Source organism: Xyrauchen texanus, chromosome 40, assembly GCF_025860055.1.
Source record: "Xyrauchen texanus isolate HMW12.3.18 chromosome 40, RBS_HiC_50CHRs, whole genome shotgun sequence".
NCBI classification, from domain to species: Eukaryota; Metazoa; Chordata; class Actinopteri; order Cypriniformes; family Catostomidae; genus Xyrauchen; species Xyrauchen texanus.
The window spans coordinates 12,827,517-12,852,078 of record NC_068315.1 but is presented as its reverse complement, the minus strand read 5'-3'; the positions used below and the strand labels follow the sequence as shown (position 1 = coordinate 12,852,078).

The following is a 24,562-nucleotide window of genomic DNA, read 5'->3' as shown; positions in this document are numbered from 1 at the left end:
GATATCACTGATAGGTTCTTATCCCATGCGCAGCTCACACTGTGCAGAACATGTCAGAGATGCAACAGTAGTTCGAGTGCTGTGAATTAGTTGCACATCATTGACAGGCTGAAGGATTCCAACGCTTAGGAAACCAGGGAAAGTCCGATTTATCTTTCCACACAACTAAATGGCTCGGAATTACAACCGATTCAACATATGTAGATGAGTGATTCGTTCTTTTTCGCGTTTGGGTTCTGTTTGGAAATGCAAACGATTACCCGGATTTAAATGTAAGTATAACGGTTATGTTAGGCTATACAATCATACATGCACTGATAATCTGTAGCCTATATGATGCACCCTTTTGAACATGCGATATCATAAATGCAAAATTGATCACATATTTATGTTTAAGTCATTATCGTTTTTTGCCTGTTATTATCAACTGGCAAAAATTCAATTGATAGTTTGTGTGTAAATTCCTTGATGTTTAAAATGATGGTTTTATTGGAATTATGCTCATGTTGGTTTAAAACACACTTTATAGCACATTAGGAGAACCTTTAAAGTTACAGATATAAATTGCGTTTTATAATTCATGTGAACATGTCGTTTGGAGGCTATATTTCGTTTATAGCCTGTTTACAATGTGAATATTTTCACTGTCTGTGATCGTCAAATTTAAAGGCAAAGAGGATCTCTTTCAAGTTCTGTTATAGCCACTAGAGCTGAAAGTGTTTTGAAGATCCCAAGTGAATTGAATGATTTTTACAGCGTTGACTATTGAAATCTGCACACACAAAACTCATTTTAAGGGGTTAGATTATAGGTAGAAATATCTCCTTAAAGCAAAAGTCCGATTTTAACACAAGTTAAGCTCAATAGACAGGAATTGTGACAACTGATTAATTAATTTATACTTGTCCCTCCTTTTCTTTTTAATAAAAAAGCAAAAATCTGGGTTACAGTATGGCACTTACAATGGAAGTTAATGTGGCCAATCCTTAAATGTTAAAACACTCACTGTTTCAAAAGTATAGCCACAAGATGTAAACTATAGTCTATGCGTATCATGATTTTAGTGTGACAAACAGCATCGCTTACTATCCTTTTTTATGTAAAGTTACATCCAATTTGACCACTTTGTTGCACGTAATGCAGTAAACCCTGCAATCCCACAAAAACGACGATTTAAACAATGTTACAGCTCAAATAATACACAAATTATAACATAAAGTTAAGAGTTTATATTTACATTTATGCATTTGGCAGACTTATTACAGAGACAATCCCCCCGGACCAACCTGGAGTTAAGTGTCTTGGTCAAGGACACAATGGTGGTGGCCATGGGGATCAAACCATCGACCTTCTGATTAACATTTATGTGCTTTAGCCCACCACCACAGATTTAATCCATCTCAACTCTGCCTTTAAACCCTCCAAAAATTGGCCCCATTCACTTCCATTTTAAGTGCCTCGCTGTATCCTTAATTTTTGCTCTTTTCTTTTTTAAGAAAAGGAGGGATGAGTAGAAGCCTGGAAATCTATGAGAAAATAGATTTCCTTCTTGTAACTGGTTGAGGAATTAAAGCTAAGCTTTCCATTGGTTTTCAAATCAGCATGTCTGTTTTGTGTGCTTTGTTATCTGGTAAATAATCAGTAGTGTCAAAAGCTGCACTTATCTTGGATGCCATCAGACACACAAATAATCTCTATCAAATGCAAGAAGATCATTATTGTACCCTATAAACAAGCTCTCTCTTTCCCATCCATATTTAATTATTTACAAAATTCTAAGAGAAAATATGAGATTTTTTTTTTCACTGCTAGATCATGTATTTCATCAAAAATGTATCAGGTCTGTTCTGTACTTTATAAAGCTAGGGAAGGCTTTATAGAATAGAACAGTTCTGATAATGCCCTGTTTTTTATTTCATTATTAATTTAGAGTGTTCGTATGGTGACGTGTTTGTTAAAGAACAGTAATTAGACCCAGCCGTTATGAGATTGTACAGATTTCACTCATTTGCTGACCTAGATTCTCAAAGAAAGTTAATATAGCAAGAATGTGTGTGTGTGTGTGTGTGTGTGTGTGTGTGTGTGTGTGTGTGTGTGTGTGTGCAATAAAGGAGCTTGAGCTCATTGTTTATGGATGGATTAGGCTTAGGAAATGGAAGCTTAGCTGTCAGGTACCCTAATAATATCTGAAGGCTGGAGAAAGCCAAGAGGCCAGAGCAGTGTATAGCACTGGAACCAAAGTCCCAACACCCACGACCACAGCATGCCCAGCTTCTGGCCCTTTGGGTTTCCTGGTAAGGTTGCTGAACAAGTCCAGTATATCCTTCCCTTGGGGCCAGGTGCTCTCTGTCAAGGTCCTATACCCACATTGAAGATGTCATCTGTCACTCTAAATTAATGAAATCACATTTTTAAAGATGAGGATCTTCCCAATAGCCAATAAGTCACGAAAGCAAAAGGGTAAAGGGAAAAGGAAAGCAACAGGAAGGGGGAGGAGATGGAATACATGGGTGTGGGAAGAATGCACGTTCCATGTTTGAGCAATATATACAGGCACAAATAATCTTGAACACATTCTGATATGATTTGAATGGCTATTTCAAAGTCCCATACTCGTTTGGGATGAACTTACTGTAAATGCAGATTTTTAAAAATGGAAGAATTATGATATGCTTTAGTGTCATCAGATAGAATCTGTTGCTCAGTCTGCTCAAACAAACTGGGCAATGTTTTGATTTTTACATCAATTTATGACTTACTTTCAGTTGTCACTACATACTAAGATGGGAGAGGAGATAGTATTTTAATATTTAAAAAAATCACACACTTCACCTTTAACAGCAGTACTTCTGTTCTATTCTAATTCTGCTATCTGCCTCAATCAAAACTGATCAAGAACAGAGTTGATAAAGAGAAAAGAGCCAGGAGCGTAATTATAATACATAATGAAATAAGCAATAGAAATGTTCTGATCTTAGAGATGAGGGAGTTGCTGTATGCATGTAGATCTCTCTGGTTTTGACAGCACTGACAGGCAGAATTGAAGAGTTCTACATGGAACCTCTCTATGTGTGTGTGTGTTTGCATGTAAAACCTAACATATTAATCTGGGTCAGGAGCAGATTTTTCCATGCGACGTGAACAATTTCACAGTGCTCTGTTTTTTGGCTTGCCATTGTTATTCTAACCAGAGTAATCCATGGATCTGTACATATCTTACTGTCCTCAACTCCAGATCTGAGACATTGAAGACCAACTTAACACGTGAAGATGCAATTGACCAGTGCCATGATTGCTTACATGCTTTTTAGCACTAGCCATGCAAGTCATATATAAATGTTTTTGTCTGTTCCTGTATATTGTGTATATATGTGTGTGCTGTAGGGCACAGATCTGTTGTCTCAAACTCATCTGAACAGCTGCACACATTGCAATGGTGCTGGAAGACTGAGCAAAGAATCATTCCCTCTTTTTGCCATACAGGATCAAATTAGAAATCAAGAAGATAAACATGAGCTTTATAATATAGGGTCAGATAAAAACTGTTATTTACAATGCTGAAAGCTCAAAGCCAAATTGATATTATTCAAGAATGAGGGCATTGAATATAATTTTAAAGCCTAAATTATACTGTTGTATTTTGTCATCTTTGTGTACTTGACATAGCTAAAGTGGTTTTACATAACTCCCTGGGAATATATACAGTATATGTCGAGTTTTATGTCATTGTCAGTAAATCTGTTCAGAGAATGAACTGCATTCAAACATAAAACATTATTATTGACGGATTATTGCGCTCTGTGCTCTGGGATTATGCCTCAGAAGAAAATCTCTTCAAGATTTAAAGTTATATATGACTGAGGTTATTCATTTCAATGGAAAACATGTATCAAGCAGATTCAGAAATCTAAAAGGGGCAAAAGGGGCCCAAACCAAGTACTGAGTACATATGCATGATTATACTTTTCAGAGGGCCGACATTTCTGTATTTAAAATCCTTTTTTTTTATTGATTTCATGTAATATTCAAATTTTCTGAGATTCTGAATTTGGGGTTTTCATAAGCTGTAAGCCATAATCATAAAAATTATATCAAATAAAGGCTTGAAATATCTTATGACCTGAGATTCTGAATTTGGGGTTTTCATAAGCTGTAAGCCATAATCATCAAAATTATATAAAATAAAGGCTTGAAATATCTTACTTTGCTTGTAATGAGTCTATATAATATATTAGTTTCACCTTTTAAGTTGAATTACTGAAATTAATGAACTTTTGCACGATATTCTAATTTTTCGAGAATTGACAGGTATGGTCACAATTAAAGCAATATTCTGGGTTCAATACAAGTGAAGCTCAATTGATAGCATTTGTAGAATCATTTTGATTAACACAAAAAACTAATTTTGATTTTGTCCCTCCTTTCCTTTAAAAAAAATAAAGAAGCTAAAATCTGGGTTACAGTAAGGCACTACAATGGAAGTGAAAAGGGCCAATACGTAAATATAAAAAAATAATTCTTTCAAAAGTATAGCCACAAGACATAAATAATATTCATGTTAACATGATAAAATGGCTTTGTAACCTTTTCTGTGTAAAGTTATATCCAATTTTATAACTTCGTTGACATGACCTTGTAATCCCGCAAAATCTGTTATTTAATTTTTTTTACTGCTTAAAAAATGCAAAAGAAAATAAATAACACAGAAGTCTCATATCTGCTCTGATCACTGCTTCTGTATGTCCCAAATAGCCACAAACTCTATATCAGCTCTTACCTTAAATTGTTTTCTACATATTTTGTATATTTTTACTTGTCTCTTAGCTTGCCTGCATAATAATCCATTCTAAATAAACATTCTAAAATGTCCAGACAAATTGGCAGTCCAGCAAATAGGGTATTATAAAAACATCATTGTTTGAATGCGTTCCTGACTGTTAATAATGGAATTCTTAGCTTTCAAATGACACCAAGATCAAGTTTGTATGTCATGTTTGTCCATTTAGTGGCCGAAATATTCCACTAAACATGGGGGAAGGGTAGGGCTTCCCAAAAAATGACTGGATGTCTATAGGTGGAGTCACAAAAAACAAAAAAACAAACAAAAAACAAAAAGAGCTGCCACTCAGAGGAACGATTTAAGACCATTGCTGCAAAACTTGCCAGCAATGCTTAATCTCTGCATACAAATCTCTCCATAATCTCTCTTTCCTTGTTTTCTCTTGTGTCACAGTCAGAGGCCTGACACTCCAGCAGCCATGAATTTGTGTAGCTTTGTGGGCTCTTTGCTCCTCCTCCTTTTCATCAGCAGGTAAGATCTTTTGGTGACTTCAGATTCCTGCACTCATCATTGTCACATGACTTGTTGACCATAATCGTTGTCAAGTTCTTTTAGGTTGTTTCCCCTAATGTTAAAACAATTCATGTAGTGTATGATGTGCATTTACTTTAGAAATGTATTTTTAAAGTTGATAAGCACAATGTTTCTCGATGCTAGCAGGAAAGACGAGGCGGAAAACCCATTTATGTCAACAAGTTCTCCTAGGTGATTAAGCTTTCAGAATGACTACTTTGCCAGAATGGTAAGCTGGATATCATTTAGGTTTACACTTTTGGAAGCAAATAAAAGACTATGTGCCTTAAGTATCCATTCACACAAAATTGTGTGGGTTTGGTGAAAGGTGTAGCGAAAGGAAGGATGAAATTATAACTAATCCGAGTAGACTTTTTGGGTGAGCACAGATGAAAATAACAGCCTTCATATCGTGTTTCCTTGTCTCTTCATATGTTTGGGCTTGTCTATCCATGCAGCGGTACAGTAGATGCAGTGCTAAAGTGATTACTGGTGACAGTGTGGAGAAAGGACACAGTGAGTTACTGGAACCGCCATAGCTCAACTCTGTTCAAGGAGAGTTCAGGCAGATTCCATTTATTGTAATGAGATGTCTCATTAGTTTCATCATGACCTTTGAGGCTTTGAGTTGAAGATATAGGACTTGGTCAAGACTAAATAAGTTGTGTTGGTTTAGCAGAGGTGGCTGTGCAGTATATTTTTGTGTGTTCAGTGAATGGCTAGTATACCCTGGAACAGATCAAAGGGGAATGCTAAGGAGGTTTGCCAGCACCAATTTACCTCACCATCTGCTTTACCCCACCCATTTCTGTTCTTATTTCCCCTCCAATTACCAGTCTCTCTTGCTGGAAAGCTGGGAGACTTTAGTGGGTGTACATATAGTATGGCCAGTAATTCAGCTTCTGTCACATGACTGAGTAAACCACACAAAAAATATCAATATGCATAGCACATGAAGATAAGGAATAATCTTGCAAAGATTATTCAAAGGTCCTTGCAATGTCTTTGTTTGTTAAATCTAATACTACCGAGGAGGGTTTGGATATCCTGGTTTGAGGTTTATACAGAGCCAATGGTGTACATCTCATGAGGTATCAAATTCTATTTGATCTTTTGAGATGAAAGAGCTTCAAACATTATGAAATCATACTGTAACTTTCAGAAATCAAAACTTTCTCTCTGTTTGACACCAAGGAGCTCTAAAATACCTAACAATAATCTTTTAAGTAAACAAATCGTTCTTGTTCACCTCCATACATTTACTCATATTTTCCGTTCTCTGACGTCCCAATTTTACTGTTGTAAAGTGAGATAAACATGAATATGTCTGTATCATGTTACAATATATGTCACACTGAACTAGTCTCCGATATGTCTATAAGACACAACATTTACAGTAGCTATAACATGAGGTTTTTTCAGCATGAGGTCTTTGTTTGGAATCTGGTCCACTTCAAGTCCCTCTTTCATTCTTTGTCATATTTGACATATTCATACTATTGTCATTAATAACTTCTATTTCTCAACAGTTCTTCATTCTACAAACTTCTGATGGGGACGTGACTCACCAAATGCTTGGCGAGATCCATCCTTCTTTACCCAGTCTTTAAATGTATTTACAACAGCAATAATCACAGGAAACAATGTATAATGCGGGCAAATGTTATATTTGGGGAAAACAATGTTACCGGCTGTATTGATGTTGGTGCACTGCTGACAGCATGCTGATTGTGAAAGGAATAGTTCACCCAAAAATTGTAATTATCTCATCATTTACTAATTTACATATGTCATTCCAGATATGTATGACTTTCTTTCATCTGCTAATCTCAAAGGAAGATTTTTAGAAGAATTTCTTTGCTCTTTTGGTCCATACAATGCAAGTGAATGGGTGCCAACATTTTAAGTTCCACAAATCACATAAATCAGCATAAAAGTAATCCATAAGACTCCAGTGGTGAAATCAATATCTTCAGAAGCAATATGATAGGTGTGGGTAAGAAACGGATAACTTTTATAGTCTTCTTCTTGTGTTTTTGGTGATTCACATTCTTCATGCATATTGCCCCCTACTGGGCAGGGAGAAGAAAAATTTAATATTCCGGTCAACTGTTTTGTCCACGAGAGCCATTTCTGAATGCTCTATTTTGAAAGCCATGCTCACTGCATGAACCACAGTAGAGAGTTTTCTTGGGAAAATCACAGTTGATCCAAATGGTTGGAGGAGATCATACTGATGGTATCATGTACACACAGATTTCTGAAATAATTAGGTCATCACTCTGAACTTACCAACTGTGATAAACCAATTGCCAGGCACAGTGCTTGTTTGCTTGCTTATTCGTTTAGTTATTTATTGGTTTATTACTCATCAACATAATCAATCTGTTTTTTTTTTATTTGACAAGCATTTTCAGCAAAAACTTTCTGTGGTTGCATGATACTGAGCTCGTTGCCATGTATTTCTATGCTGGGCAAGGTTTCCTAGTTGGAGACACTCTCAGTGAAAGGGTTGGGGGCCTCATATCTCATATGACCACTGGTGTGTGTAGTGAGGGAGATAGAGTTGATACAAGTTTGAGGAACGGTACCTGTAGGCTAGAGCTGAACAAGGAAGACAGTCCTGCTAGGATTGCTGTTCTTCGACACACAGCACAGCACATCAGTCAGCAGCAATACCAGAGACGTGGGTTGGATTTAGTCTAGTGCTTGTTCATAACTATAGAAGGAAATATAGTATGAATGAATAGACTTGGTATCACTAATTCTCAGTCTGTTAAAATACACATCTGCTGTTGTCGATATGATACCAGCTGACATTTAAAAGAAAAGTTCCACATGCAGGGTCAAAATATCACATGTTAAGCACCAAATGCAAGTAAAAATTTGTTCACCAAGCAAATTTATTATGTAGTAATACAGCATAATATATGGTTTAAATGAACTGTAAGAATGACAGAGTCTTATCTTTGCTAATGTAAGTGACATGCTTAATTAAATTCAAAGGCACACTAACCGTCTACTAATGAAAGACGTTGTGACTGGCACGTATTCTCACAACTTTTACCTGGGAAAACTGACCAAGATAAGTGATGCCTAAAGTTTATTTTTACCCCCAGAATGCTATGTGGAATACTCCTTGCATTAAGCAAACAACGAGGAACAAAATCATTGTTTTTGTGACAGGTGTTGTTTCACCAACAGATGGAGACTGGCTGATCTTGAATATGAGTGGCACAATAACCTTCACTGTTTGTCACAATTAACTTACAAATATCTTGTTGCATCCAGGAATACATCACATTATGGAAGTGGGTTAAGAATGTCATGTCATATTCATGTTTCATTTCTCAGTTGCCCTTTGCCGTTCATGACAACGCGCATTTGTAAGTCACTTTGGATTAAACTATCTTCTAAATGAATTAATGTTAATGTAAATGTTGACTTAAAGAAGTAAAGAATGAGTCTCTCATTAGGTTAACAGAGTCCCCTGTGAATGTTGTATTACTTTATCTCAGCACTCCAAATCATTCAGGAATTTCTGCTGAGGAAATGTTACATTCAATGTAATGACATACTGTTAATGTCTGTCACATTCCCCAATGCACAGTATTTCCTATTAGCCCTGACAGCAGCGTGACAAAGAAGAGTCAAAAGGGTGTGTATGTGTGTGTGTGTTTGTTAGAATGTGTCAATCTGTGATGCACGCAAGAGTAAGATGGATGCTTGTCAACTGCCACAGTTAGCAGGGGAAATCTGCTTCTACTTACCATTCACAGACCAATAACACAGCGTTCCCTTACACATGACTGGACACTTCAGCCTGAAGGGGGCAGCAAGCAGAGGGCTCACATTTAAGGCTATGGAGGCTCAAAGCACACTTTCAGGAATATGTCCATGCTGAAAAGGCTGGCATATGTTCACTCTTTAAATTCCAGATACTTACATTTTTGAATATATTTGTTTATTTTCTATTTGAAATACACACTAAAATGTTGTGACTGTGGGACAGTTCCCCTCTGGCTAAACAACATGAATATAATGCCAATATTAGTTATTTATGTGCAGTGCAAGTCATGGTTTAAAATGTGTAATTAAGTAAGCGTTAAGATCCAGCATTTAAAAACAAAAAGGTTTTATGAACTTTAAGATTAATGACTAATGTATTTGAAGTCCATCCTGGATTAACTGCAGAAGTTCACATTGATGCATTGTCCTCTGTTAGTTGGCTGATGAAGGCTTTGGTTGGCAATTTATTGTTAGTCTATGTATTCCATTTCAAGAGTGTAGTCCATCAATAGACAAAGGTGATGTGGGCAGAGATCAATGAAGTGCATCGCAGTTCAACCTGCAGGTCATTTCGGTGAGGTTTGGTGGGGTCCATCCTAAGTCCAATGTTCAGGCAGTGGCATAGGAAATATCCCATGTCTTTGAGTTTCAGTCAAAAGACTGAAATGATGTCTGACTAGTACCAGCTGTAGTTTGTCATCATTACTCAGCGACTTATAGCAATGGAGTCCGACACAAGCAGGAATAGAGTTGGATCTGTCCGGCTCTGATATGAATCCCGAGGTTGAGATATGGAAACAAATAAAATAATATTAGCATAGATGCCATGCAATTTTATGCAGAGTTATATATCATGATAGATGTTTCTGGTTCCAGCAGACCTAAAGCAGCCTAATTGTGAGTTGAAGGATAAATTAGGTGTATGCCTGGCTAAATAGATGAGTTTTTAGTCTAGACTAGTCTAGAACTGAGTGAGTGTTTCTGCATCCCGAACAGTGTTTGGGAGACTATGCCATAGTTTAGGAGCCTAATATGAAAATGATCTAGGCAAGGCAAGGCAAGGCAAGTTTATTTATATAGCACATTTCATACACAATGGTAATTCAAAGTGCTTTACATAGAAGAGATTAAAATAAGAATAAAAAAATAAGAATAATTGAAACAGTTTAGAATAAAATAAAATAAAATACAGTACAAACAGTCGGACACACAGTGGCACAGTGCTCATTCAGTAAATGCACAGCTAAACAGATGTGTTTTGAGTCTGGATTTGAATGCGACTAATGTAGGAGCACATCTGATCTCTTCTGGAAGCTGGTTCCAGCTGCGGCTGGCATAATAGCTAAAAGCAGACTCTCCTTGCTTAGAGTGAACCCTTGGTATTTCTAGCTGATGTGATCCTAATGATCTGAGTGATCTGTTGGGTTTATATTCAGTGAGCATATCTGCAATATATTGAGGTCCTAGCCCATTGAGTGATTTATATACCAGTAATAATACTTTAAAATCAATCCTAAATGTAACTGGGAGCCAGTGTAAAGACCTGAGGACTGGTGTGATATGTTCATATTTTCTGGTTCTGCTCAGAATCCTGGCAGCAGCGTTCTGTATGAGTCTTATGGTCTTTTTGGGAAGGCCAGTGAGGAGTCCATTACAATAATCCACCCTGCTGGTGATGATTTTCAGATGATAGTATGCTGATTTAGTTATTGCTTTGACATGACTACTGAAACGAAGGTCTGACTCTAGAGACACACCAAGATTCCTGACTTGATTTTTAGTTGTTTGACCCCTAGTGTCAATGTATGCATTCACCTTGAGAACGTCATCTTTGTTTCCAAACACAATGACTTCAGTTTTGTCTTTGTTTAACTGAAGAAAGTTTTGGCACATCCAACTGTTTAATTCATTAATGCATTGGCACAGGGAGATCTACCTCCTTTTGTGGATTTTTATATTCTTGGAATAATTAGCAAACCAATATTTTGTGATCATAATGAATGTGATGAAATATAGCGTGGTAGAAGGTCACTTTAGTACTGCGGATCTAGACCATTCAAAGCTTAGTATGTAGTTAACAGAATTTAAAAATTAATATGAAATTTAACAGGTAGCCAATGTAACGACGATAAAATTGGGCTAATATGATCATATTTCTTGGTTGTAGTCAGCACTCTGGCTGCTGCATTTTGAACTTTGTTTATTGATCTTGCTGGACATCCTCCCAGTAATGCATTACAATAATCTAGTCTTGAAGTCATGAACACATGAATGGCAACAGCAACAGAGAACATGTGTCAGAACTTAGGAATTTCTGTGGAAAAATGCTGTTCTACAAACATTGGAAATTTGATTTTCAAAGGACAGATTGGTATCAAATATAACACCTAAGTTCTTCACTGTAGTAGACGACGTAACAGTACATCCATCGAGAGTCAAATTATATTTTAGCTGCTTATTTTTCAAGGTTTTTGGTCCAATAATTAGTACCTCTGTTTTGTCGGAATTGAGTTGAAGGAAATTTCTGGCCATGCGATCTTTGATTTCATTGATACACTCTGCTAATTTGAAAAAAGTAAAAATTGAGAAAAGTGAATTGTGTCACCGAATTGCAAAAATTATTTCTGTTGTTAGTCAGGTTTCCACAATCACTCCCAGTCTGCCACTGGTCAAACAAATGAATAGTTCCGGCCCAAACACATGCCATTGTTAGAGCATAAGTTGGTGTATTAGGCTTGTTGGGAAGCACAAACAGAGCAGTGTTTTGAAATCACCACAGAGCCACAGTGTTGACACTTTTCAGGAGAATCAACCTACAAATTGCTTACTTGTGGTTGTTGTAGCATTACTACTTTGCTTAAAGTAGTGTTAAATAGTTTTTTGGGTATGATTATTGAGCCCCCAAGGTAAAGATACCACAATGGGTTTCTGACTGGTATGGTAAAGCTATTATTATGGGGAAACTGTATTTAATTAAAGTTCTGTGATGCTGGGAATATATGATTAGCCTCACATCATGCAGACATTTTTTAATCAAGTGTTCAGTTAAGCAGCATGTGATCAGTTGCATTAGGAGGAATATGTTGTGAAGATATTTTTTAATGAGTTACCATTGCCCGCATGGTTCAGTTCCTGCTTTTTTTTTTATTTTATTGAAGTAACAGTTTAATCAGAATTAAAGACATTATGTCAGTGACTTGAAGCTCTCTGCCTGTCTTCCTCTCTCTCTCACTCTGTCTCTCTCTCTCTCTCTTACTTTCATGCATGCACACACACAAACAAATAAGTTTGTGCGATCAGCATGCACATTTCTGCACCTCATGTGAGTGAAAATCAAAGTGGGAAAAGTTTCTCAAACCTGGACACAGGAGTTTCAGAGCAGTGTTGTTTTTTGAGGCTGACTTCATTTTGAAATGAGACACTGTTTATAGCAGTGGTCTTCAACAGGGTGTCTGTGACCCCCTATGAGATCCGTGGCAGTACTGCAGGGGGTTCACCAATTACTGTTTGATCTTGAACCAACTGTTGTGGAAAATACAAAAAAACTAAACAATATATGGATTAAACAAACATGAATTTGTGAATTTCAACCATAGCTAAAGTTAACTATGAAAACTGTAAATGACTGTTTTTACATGCACAACAATATAACTTGTAATTTTTATAACTTTAAATTCAGCTCAGTTCAACATGGATTCCACATTGCCAGGTTGCAAATAGCTACAAGTGGCGCATATAGTGGCAGAAACTATTTGCACCCCTAATTGAATACTAACATAAATTATAGGGGCATTACTGCAGTGTGTTTATTGTGTTTATTTAGAGTTCCACAGACCTAACCTTCCCTTACAAAAATGAAGCATGGTTTTACTACTCTAACCATAGTGTGACCATTGTATTTTGGAGTAGAATCAACATAACTACACAATTTAACATGGTTACTACTGTATATTAACACCATATTACTGTAGTAACACCATGGTTAATTGCATTAAATCTTTGACTTCCTCCAAAAATGGAAACAACAATATTACTATATTAAAACCATGGATAATTTTGCCCTGTATAAAACCTTTCCCTCACCTCCCTGACCGTCACTGTGAACAAATCATTGCGAGGCATTAAACCTTTATATTAATGTTTATTTATTATTATAAGTATTAATAAAGGAAATATTAAGACTGGAGACACGAAACAGGATGGGGAAAAGTGGGACAAAAAGGGCAGTCAAACTCTGTACTCCTGAAACACCCTTGGGGGTGCAGTTTGTTTCCACAAGTCTGTTTGAGTGTAAATAGCCACGCTGTGTGGCAGGTGCTAATTACACCTAGTGCAAAATGTCACTCTGTAAAAGAAAACTTTTTAAGGTGTGTCTACAGGACCTTAAACACTGTCATCTTATTAAGCGTAATCAGTGTAATATTGTGCGCATAAATGTGTTCATTGACTATTTTAACGGCTTTGCAATGTAACCATCATAACAAACAATATATTTAAAATATGGGACCATATGCATGTTATTATTAGCCAAGCTTAAAAGACAAAACTCAGTTAAATGTAAAATATAACAGGAGGCCCTTCTTATTCTCTCTCTCCAACAAGCCAGCCTGATCTCACAATGAAATCGGAAAAAGTAGATCAACTTTTCTTTCATCAGAATCGGTATACGTTGACCAACATTTCAAAACACTGCCCCCTGTGGCCAAAGCGGTAAGTGTTGTAGAACATATGGGCATGTGTGCGGTCCATTTATGTCCAGGAGAGGTCGCCAAAAGCTAGTAGTGAAGCAAGTTGTTTTCAGCTTTACAGGACGTTATGCAATGAACAGAAAAGCATCTGTTTATAGATTCTATCCCCCAACCCAAACCCAAACCTTACCTTAACCATTAGTGGAGTAAAAAAGCAATGTTAGAGGGAAAAGTGAAACCTCCGAATCATGCCCATCATTGATTATTCAAATGTGGTTACTACCTAACAACTAACCCTAGTCTCCCATGCAGCTGATGCAGTGCGCTGCCAATCACACCAGGTGGAAAGGTATACACATTGAAACCACTGCAAACATGTCGGATAAGTATGCTGCATGTCAGTGTGTTGGCATACAGTCGCCGATCCTAGGGTACCAAAACTATCAGAAACATCATGCCGACTTCACTGGTGATCATGTTGACCAAGTGGCCTTTGATCTGAAAATGGTTGAAGAGCACTGGTTTATAGTGAACTGTAGTTTTAAGACACTTTATGTATTAATAGGAGAACATCAATCTCTGACCCCCTGCTGAGTTTGGTCCACAGCTGTTGTTTCTATCTGTTCTAGAATATTTATGAGGGTATTGTGTAGTGTCAACCAGAAAGGTTTTCTTCTTCAAATGTTTCTTGAAGTGTTTCCTACATGTGCTGCTGTGCTCTGTGGTATTGTTACCCTGAAGCTGAATCACATCTGAAGCTCATGGGCCCTTTACACTGCAGAAACGGAGACTCTAATCTGCGGGAGAGAACACAGCTGCTTCTACCATCACTGACAATACTCAAATCGTGCAAGCCGCAGTAGGCAGCAGTGAGGAAAAGATGAAACCCAAAAATACACAGTGTTCTCAAAACTAGGTCATAACATATTGGCAATTATATGCAAGTCCACATGATCAAAACATAGCTTGGTTTAGTAGCAGAAGTAGCAGTCCACGTGTTCTTTTCATTTTCTGCATTTCCTTGTAGAATAGCACTGTGCTGAATGTGTGTGAACACTCAAAAAAAAAAGTTTTCTTCTTGCTCAATTTACTTAAAGCTGAAGTAAATCAGCACCACTTTAGTGCCATTAAATAGAATTGAAAAAATAAATATCTTTCATATAGTTTATTACTGGGAGTATGCTGCTGCTGTTAATTGATCTCACTTAGTCCCACTCCAAACTCACCCCACTGGTTGAGTCATTCATTGTTGCTATGTTGGGACGTCAGGATGTTCAGAAGGGCTGCGTATTGATACAGATTTTGTGATTCAATTCGATTCTGATTCACAAGCTCTCGATTCGATTCGATTTTGATTAGATTCAATATCGATTCATATGGGTTTATTTCAGATATAATGTCCCTTTTGCTTACATATAAATTAAATTATCTCTCAGCTAATGCTGTTAATTGTAAAGGGGATCTTGTTTCATCAGGAAAATATAAATTTTACGAATCATATTTTATTACTTTTTCTTCATTTTGGGCACATTTAGGCATTTTTTAAAATGAACAAATAAATGTATTCAATCAATAAATAATCATATATTATTTATGTTACATATTTAATGTTATATTGCATAATTTGCACTATTTACATTGATTTGTTGAACACATGCTAAAACTGGTACTGTCTCTTTAAGAAAACCGGCATCTCTGCTAACAGTGCCTTTAAATGAATACATGCTATCTAGAGAGGACTCGAATGGCTTTAACTAATCTGTGCAATGCTTGATTAGAATGAAATGTTGTTGTTTTGTTGTTGTTTTTGATCAACAACTGACTGTAAAGATTAGAAAGGGTATTAAAAGAGACAGTAGGCCTATTCAATGACAAAAGTGTTGTGTGGATCTCATTTTGGACACACATTACACAGAACAACTTTTACTTTCAACATGCTGTAAAAGGATCTCACTGCTGAACACTTCACAAATAAACTACCCAATTACTGGTGAGTGAAACGTAAACATTTACCAACAAGTTGCCAAACATAGTCACTTAGTCACGTAGCGCAAAATTTGTTTGCAATTGTGAGTAATTTTCTCTCATTGTAGTGGAAGCCTGCACATTGAGTGAAAGATCTATATTGGGATCTATAAGAATTGATATCGAGATCTTTCAAATGAAGATCGCAATGCATCGGAAAAACTATATTTTTACCCACTCCTAACACTCAGACAATCATGGCAACATATTTATTGTGGCACAGATACACAATGGATACTGTTTTCAAGGAAGTCATCCAACAAATGGCTTACTTGGAGTTGGGATAGGAGATAAGTATTTTAAATAATAAAAATGTTGCTAAAAAAACAATTACAACGCAATTCTTGAACATTTTGTCACAACTTAAAGGTGCACACACATAAACACTGAATAGCCAACAAAGATCGCCATACCCCACCCCTTCCACCCAGTTAGCTCTGGTTCTACCCATCAGATATCCCCATTTGGTATCACTGATCATGTGGTTTCATATGCATTTGAAATACAGCTCTAAGTGTTGCCAGGTGAAATCGAATTTTGCTTTTTGTCCATCCCTCACATATATTAATCTCCCCACCCCAATCGGTCTCTTTTTCCATACATTTTCTGTTAACACTATATGTCAAATATAGACAAAAACCAAAGTACCATTTAGCATGCTAACATGCGCAATTGCTAGCGAGTAGTATCTAATTTTAACAACAACAACAACTTACATTTATATAGCGCTTTTCTCAAACTCAAAGCGCTTTACATAGTATAGGGGGAATCTCCTCAACCACCACCAGTGTGCAGCATCCACCTGGATGATGCGACAGCAGCCATAGTGCACCAGAACGCCCACCACACACCAGCTATTGTTGGAGAGGAGATGGTAGAATGATGTAGCCAATTCAGGGATGGAGATTATTAGGAGGCCATGATAGATAAGGGCCAATGGTGGCCAGGACACCAGGGTTTTACCCCTACTCTTTACAAGAAAGTGCCCCTTGGGGATTTTTAATGACCACAGAGAGTCAAGACCTCGGTTTAACGTCCCATCCAAAAGACAGTGCTTTTTTACAGTATAGTGTCCCCATCACTATTGTGGCCTTTGGGTGAATGTTAAGGAAACCCATTTCCAATGTGTATGACAACTTTTCCAAACTGAATTATATTCAGCCAAAGAACTTTGTTTTGAGTGTATGTTTTGTGTTTTGCTGCTTGTGTAGGATCATGGAATTTTCTGTTGCCAGCACAGAAGAGATCTTGCCTCCCACCATTCAGAAACTGATGAAGGGATACAACAAGTACCTGAGGCCGTTCTTTGACAGTATGGAGAACAGAGCTTTTACTCAATAATCATTACACAATAATCTTGAATAAGCTTTTACTCAATAATAGTATTAATTTTTTTAAGTTTATCTTCTCTCAGTCCTATCATCATTAACTACTGCAATTAAACTCAGCAGAGACACTGCAGGCTTGAACTAATGAAGTCCACTCTCGTAACGCATGTCAATTAAGATTTCGCTGAGATCTCTGTTTTGTGCATTCTGCTCGCTCTCTACTGAATGTGGTGTGTGTTGTTTTTCTTCAGAAGGCCCTGTTACTGTAGGCATGAGTTTGGATATCGCCAGCATAGACACTATATCAGAAATCAACATGGTAAGATACTCTTACAAGCATCAAAGTTTAATTTCTAAATTATTTTGAAAGAACAAAATATTTAAGATTTTTTTTTCTGTGACAACCAGCAAATGCAACTAATGTGCATGGTATAATATACAGTAAGCTGGTCAATAAAATATTAAACCCTCTGACAGGGTGATCAGGGCAGTTCTTGTATTATCCTGAAAATATTTATTTTGCGATAATGACTGTCTGACTTTACCTTATCCCACATATTGCATGGCTACTTGCCAAAAAATTTAATAAATGGACATTAAATATTGATTTGATTTTAAAAAAATATATATATTATGTGAGAAGAAAGAGACCATGGATTGCTATGAAACTTGCCCAGCGTAGGAGATTGGTTGCCAGGGACAATGGTCAATTAAACTGTTGATCACCAAGACTGCAGATCACTGCGATTGACCAAACAGAATCAAGTATTCCACTGAGCCATGTAATGAAAAGGCAGTTTCATAAGGGCCTCTTTGGAAATAAATGTGTTAAATGTAATCTCAGCATTTGGTATCGGTAGCTGGAGTAAGTATTTCTGTTGAACTTTCCCAGGATTACACAGCCACCATCTTTCTTCGTCAGCGCTGGACAGATGAACGGTTGTGTTTTGATGGCAATAAGAGCTTGAGTCTGGATGGGAGATTGGTGGAACTCCTATGGGTCCCTGACACGTTTATAGTGGATTCCAAGAAATCCTTCCTGCACGACATCACTGTCGAAAACAGACTGATCCGGATATTCCCCAACGGAACTGTGCTGTATGCCCTCAGGTAGTGAAGTGTCATTCACATGATCCGTAGCTACTGGGGGCTTGTGAAAGCATAGAAAGGAAGGGTAATAACTGAGGAAATGGCTTACTGTTAAAGAATCTATTTGAAGGACTTTCTGGAGGCTTGATGGAGGGAACAGGGCATGGGAGGTCAACCAGAAATAGATAGGGATTGATATGACCGGGTGAAGTTCACAAAAGGGACATTGGTAGACAAAATCTAGAATCTAGAGCTTAGCCCGCTAGTGCCATACCATAATGCAAAGACACCTACAAGTGTAAATAATTCTAATCAATATTTTTGATTCAGCTATTAAAGGAATGTTCCGGGTTCAATACAAGTTAAGCTCAATCGACATCATTTGTGGTATAATTTTGATTACCACCAAAAATTATTTTGACTTATCGCTCGTTTGTAAAAAACAAATAAATAAATACGAAAAATCATGTTTACAGTAAGGCACTTACAATGGAATTGGAAGTATAGCCACAATATGTAAACATTATATTTGCTAACATGATTTTAGTGTGATAAAATCGCTTACTAACCTTATCAGTGTAAAGTTACATCCAATATTACAAATTTGTTGTCATGCTGATATAACGGTGGTAAAGCCTGTCATCCTGGTCAGTGGTTTTATCACAGTATAGTCCTGTTAACATGTATGATGTTTCCTTCTTGTGGCTATACTTTTGATACAGTGAGTAAATTGAGTTTAATTAAGTTTGTGGACTGGCCACATTCAGTTCCATTGTAATTATTTAGAGAAGTGTTTCTTCTTTTTTATTATATATTATATATATATATATATATATATATATATATATATATATATATATATATATATATATATATATGAGAGACAAGTAGAATTCTATTAAAAAAATTTGCGATACCGCTTATATGCCACAAATGCTGTAGATTGAGATTAATTAAGGAATGTTTTGAACATTCCATTAATGCTCCTGTCAAGGCAAGAGAATCAAATAAATGAGCAACTTAAAATGTACAAAGAAATTATACAATTAGATTAAACTATAAATATAAAATCACAGCTCTGTGGTACACTGCTATTGTATTTGCTATGGAGTAACAAAGGCCACAAATTCAAATGTCAGAGAATGCCATGTTTTTCAGACTAAATTGCAGCTGTATGTAAGTGGATAAATGTTAATTCTGCCAGAAAGACTTGCAATGAATAATAATTGAAGTGAAGATAGAATAGATTCCTTTGGCGTTAGCCCCATCCTACAGTTCAGATCTCGGATACTTGCTCAAACTGTCAGATCTTGCCGGCAGGAGATAGGAGCTTACCCCTCGGCAGTGTTACGAGTGATGAGCAACAGATGCAGAGCATATAAAGCAGAGGTTGGAATATAATTGGATCAGATACCTGAATTGAATAAATGATGTAAGTAATTCAGAGTCTTTCTGACAGAATCACCGCTTGTGCTTTCTATGAGTTGTCACACATTTTATTTTGTGATTGGAATGGTGTTAGCATAACTTCCATCCCTTTGTTATATAGCAGGTGAAGAGATTTTTTTATAGGCAGGGTGGTAATAGATTCAAATTAGCAACTAGTACTTTTTGTACTGTTGTTTGTCTATTACCCATAATAGATTCAAAGTAATTTTAGGGCTGTCATTCGATAAATTGTTTTATTCAAATTAATTACATGGTATGCAGGATTAATCTCATATATAATTATTTGCTGTGAAACCCTTTTAAATAACAATAATATAATTCAAAATATAATGATTTTATATTTGTAAATAGTTACATTTAAATTCAGATAATTAAAATGCATTACATTATTGTGGCTGACAAGTAAAGCATTGATAAGACAATAAAAAATTGGCTTTAGAATCCAAATATATTGTTTATTTCCTATTACTAAACATAAGCCTATCATTGGCCTACAGTCCACAGCAATCTAATTGGTCAATCTGTCAGAGATTCAGTATATTTATTATAAGAGCTTGTCTAAGGACGCGTCAGTGTACACCTGCTTCTGTCTTGCTTCACAATAGCAACTAAGAAAATATGGAAATAATAGAATAGAAGACAGTAATTGTGTACTGTTGGGCAGCTGGCATCATTAATTTAGCTGTAAAGTAGCATTCACAGACATTGAGCTGATTTACAGTGTTATATTAGTATACAAATTATCTCATATTTATCTTTTTTTTTTTTCACTCTCTGTTTGTCTAGAATTACCACCACAGTGGCCTGCAGTATGGACCTGACCAAATACCCCATGGACAGGCAGACTTGCACCCTTCAACTTGAAAGCTGTAGGCTTAAAAAATACAATACTTCCCATGAAACACTCAGACTGAAAATGCACGATCCATATATTAACAAGACAGTGACTGAATTAGTAGTGTTTTGAATTGACCTCAAAAGATGCTTCTAGTCTGAACATGTGTACCCCCTTTTCCTGAATCAAGAGAACAGTGTGTTGTGTTCCCTACAAAGTGTGATTCAGTACACATACAGTATGGTGCACAAGAGTTGACAACCTGGTGTGTGGCAGACTCTTTCAGAAACATGCATAAGTTTGTGAAAAAGCTGTGAAATATTTATTTCACTAATGAAAATATGTTCCAGGTATATGCTCCATTATGTCCCAAATGTTCTAAAAAATGTATCTGGATGCAGAATATTTACATATAATAAATAACATATAATATGTAACATAACATATAACATTATCTAAACTAGCAAGACTTTCTTTTTTAACTAACTTACGCAGTAGTTAATTTTTTTTCTTTAACTTTTCCAGAAAGATCATGCTAGTCAACCAGCGAAATCAGCACCAACTATTACCAAATGTTACCTTGCCCCGCCCCCTCATTCCCTGAACCTTTTGTTAATTTGCTTCATGTTCCCTCCTCGGTTACCTCTTGATTTCACCCTCTTTATATTTCCCTCGTGTTCTTTGTCCTGTGTTGGATCATTCCTTGTGATTTCCATCTGATCGTGGTTTCTTGTCAGTCTGGTTTATTCTTGGTTGGTTCCCTCTCATGGGTTGTTTTGTTCTGAGTCCTGTTTTGCCTGGACCCTTGTATTTTAAAATTTTTATATAATAAACCCCCTTTGTGTTTATAACGGTCTGTGTTAGGGTTCTTCTGTTTCAATCCCTGGCAGAACCAGCTTAGACCAGCATGGATTCATAGTAATCTAAACAGGATATATATATATATATATATATATATATATATATATATATATATATATATATATATATATATTATTCTGAACCGATCAGTGCATGCTTTTTCATAAAATAAGCTTTGCACAGGGGACAATCAGGGACAACATATTTCATAACAAAATAATGATAGTATATTTAATATTATCTAGATTTTTTTTTTTTTTTTACATCTGTGCATAAAGTTCATGAGATCTTTTCTACCTAGGATTTCTAAGTTTTATGACGCAGTGCCATCTTGAGGCCTAGATTTCATATTACAGAAATCTACAACATGCTGCATAAATTGAGAATGGCGGGTATTATGGAAATGGCTATGTTAATAACTTAAAGCTGTGCCCTAGTTGCATTACATTTAAAAGCAGTGGTAATTATATGCTTTCATACTTTTGTGCAAGTGTAATTTGGTAGAAATATAGCAGCTCTCAGATCTGAAATGACTTGTTTTGTAGTGATAATTGGCTCTTAGATTGATATTATGTTCTCCACAGGGGGATATAACGTGAAAGATGTTGTGTTCCATTGGACTCGGGGGAACCAATCAGTTAGTGGTCTTGATCATTTACAACTTGCTCAGTACACCCTTGAGGATCACTACACTTCAGAATCTGAGGCCGTTTACGAGACCGGTATGCACACACACACGCGCACACACACACACACACACACACACACACACACACACACACACACACACACACACACACACACACACACACACACAGAGGAGCCTGTATTGTATTTTATTGAAGTTTTACTGTCTCTTTAATGTATTAATAATCCCACAGGTAACTACCCTAAATTGATCTTCCACTTTAAACTCAAGCGGAGCATCTTATATTTTATTCTGGAGACGTACGTTCCTTCCAGTGCTCTGGTGGTTCTGTCCTGGGTCTCATTCTGGATCAGTCAGTCTTCAGTCCCAGCTCGCATCTGCATAGGTATGATCATAATGCGTGTTTTGATTACTATCATCCTGAACTATCACATCTGTATATATTATAGTGATGGCTATAAAAACCTTTTAAACTCATATAATTGAAAACAGTATTTTCCTTGCTCTTTTGAAATAAAAGATGTTGATATACTATGAAGTGTTACATCCACTATGGAATGCTCTCTTTCAAGTCCACTTAACTAAATGTAAAAATGTACAAATTAAGCTGTGAAAATGGGTAATTCAGAAATGGCTGTGGTTATGATGCCAATCATTAGCACATTGACATATCCACTCACACATTTATTAGAAACCTTTTGACCAACAACAAAGGGTGAAAAGGTGGAAAATAGTCATTTAAAACTGTATGTGGTGTGTATATAAACCTTGAGTAACATTACAAGTGGACTTCAGGTGAAAAATGCTATAAAAGTGTCAAATATAGCCACTGTAAATGGAATTTATTGGATTTTGGGTTCTAATTATGGAAACATTCTGTCTGTACTAACAGGAGTGACCACAGTTTTGACTATGACCACCCTGATGATGGGGGCCCGCACCTCTCTACCAAATGCCAACTGTTTTATCAAAGCCATTGATGTGTATCTGGGCATCTGCTTCAGCTTCATCTTTGGAGCACTGATTGAATACGCAGTTGCCCATTTCTGCACATTACACCAGCCAAACGCTGCTAATGCGTATATGGTGAGGACACTAAATGTGTTTGACTTATTTACTGATATGTACGGCATAATGGTTCCCACCTGTCTTTAGAAATGACACAGAACTGAATCAAATTAGATACATATGTTAACTGTGTTAAATAAATGTTACAGTAAATTAAGTTAAACATATTTGATGAATCTAATTTATTATAAATACTATAAAATCAACACTAAATCCTATAAAACTCAACGATTCGTAATGAGTTTGCAGTTAAGATGCCAGTACATTAATATTGTATATTTCGGTGTCTATCTAAATGTATAAAAATTTATGTATGTGAGAGCCAACTAGGAATACTAATGGGATCAGGTTCAATTGTCACTATACTTGGCTGTGGCCTAGTTCCAATGCCACAATGACCAACATCATGGCCATGAATATTGTCTTATTCCCCTTCATTATTGTGTCATCATGTTCACCTTTGCCATGGTCATAATTATACATAAAACACATTTACGTCTCATTGTCATTATCAGTATGGCCAGGAAATGCAGGAGCGTGAGGACGAAATGAATGGCATCGTTACCTCCATCGGCACGCATGCTTTGCGGGCCCGTAAACGGGAGGAGATGCTGTCCCACATAGGCAGCACCAGAAGCCCCACCCCTGGTGATAGTAATGAGGAGATCAGCTCGTCACAACCGCAGAGCCGCTGCGGCAAGTCCATGGCGGTGGCACGGCGAGTTGTGCTCTGTCTAAACTGCTGTAAAGTGAAGAACCCACACTATATCGACAACTACTCACGACTGACATTTCCTCTCTCCTTCATCTTCATTAACTTCCTCTACTGGACCTACTACCTGTACTTCTAGAGCTCCTGCTGTTGGTGTATGTGTCAGGATGGACACTACTGGGCTGTGGTGATCATGGCCCCCGCCAGATTTTCAATCTGCTTACCAAGTTTACTGTATGTCAGGCAATGAATTTGAATGCCATTTTTATTTACTCTGCCCTGCATGATTCCCTCAAGTGACGCTGTTCAACATTAGGTTATGATTGGCAATAAACATGAATAAATTATAAGTCAAGAGCTGTGGTTAAAAATGTAATTGACTTCATTGTCATTGCTTCTTTTGGTAACATCTACATTTTAAAATTAGGTTTTATTCAAGTTCAAAATATTATTTATCTGATTGAATCAACCTGACTTAAAGAAATAGTTCACTCAAAAATGAAAATCCTCTCATCGTTTACTCACCCTCATGCCATTCCAGATGTAAACTCAACAAAAAAGAAACGTCCTCTCACTTTCAACTGCTTTTATTTTCAGCAAACTTAACACGTATAACTATTTTTTATGAACATAAAAAGATTCAACAACGAAGATATAAACTGAACAAGTTTCACAGTCATGTGACTAACAGAAATTGATTAATGTGTCCCCGAACA

The 24,562-nt window shown here is 36.6% G+C and overlaps 1 protein-coding gene across 1 annotated transcript; it reads left to right on the top strand.

Moving 5' to 3' along the window:
• Positions 1 to 205: 205 nt before the first annotated feature.
• On the top strand, positions 206 to 23,985 carry LOC127633745 (gamma-aminobutyric acid receptor subunit pi-like). The gene is made up of 10 exons (XM_052113024.1): positions 206 to 272; positions 5,234 to 5,311; positions 17,067 to 17,167; positions 17,435 to 17,502; positions 18,076 to 18,293; positions 20,508 to 20,590; positions 22,002 to 22,139; positions 22,299 to 22,451; positions 22,959 to 23,152; positions 23,650 to 23,985. Exons 2-10 carry the CDS (start codon positions 5,259 to 5,261, stop codon positions 23,983 to 23,985), a joined length of 1,344 nt encoding a protein of 447 aa, XP_051968984.1. The 5' UTR covers positions 206 to 272; positions 5,234 to 5,258.
• Positions 23,986 to 24,562: the final 577 nt, after the last annotated feature.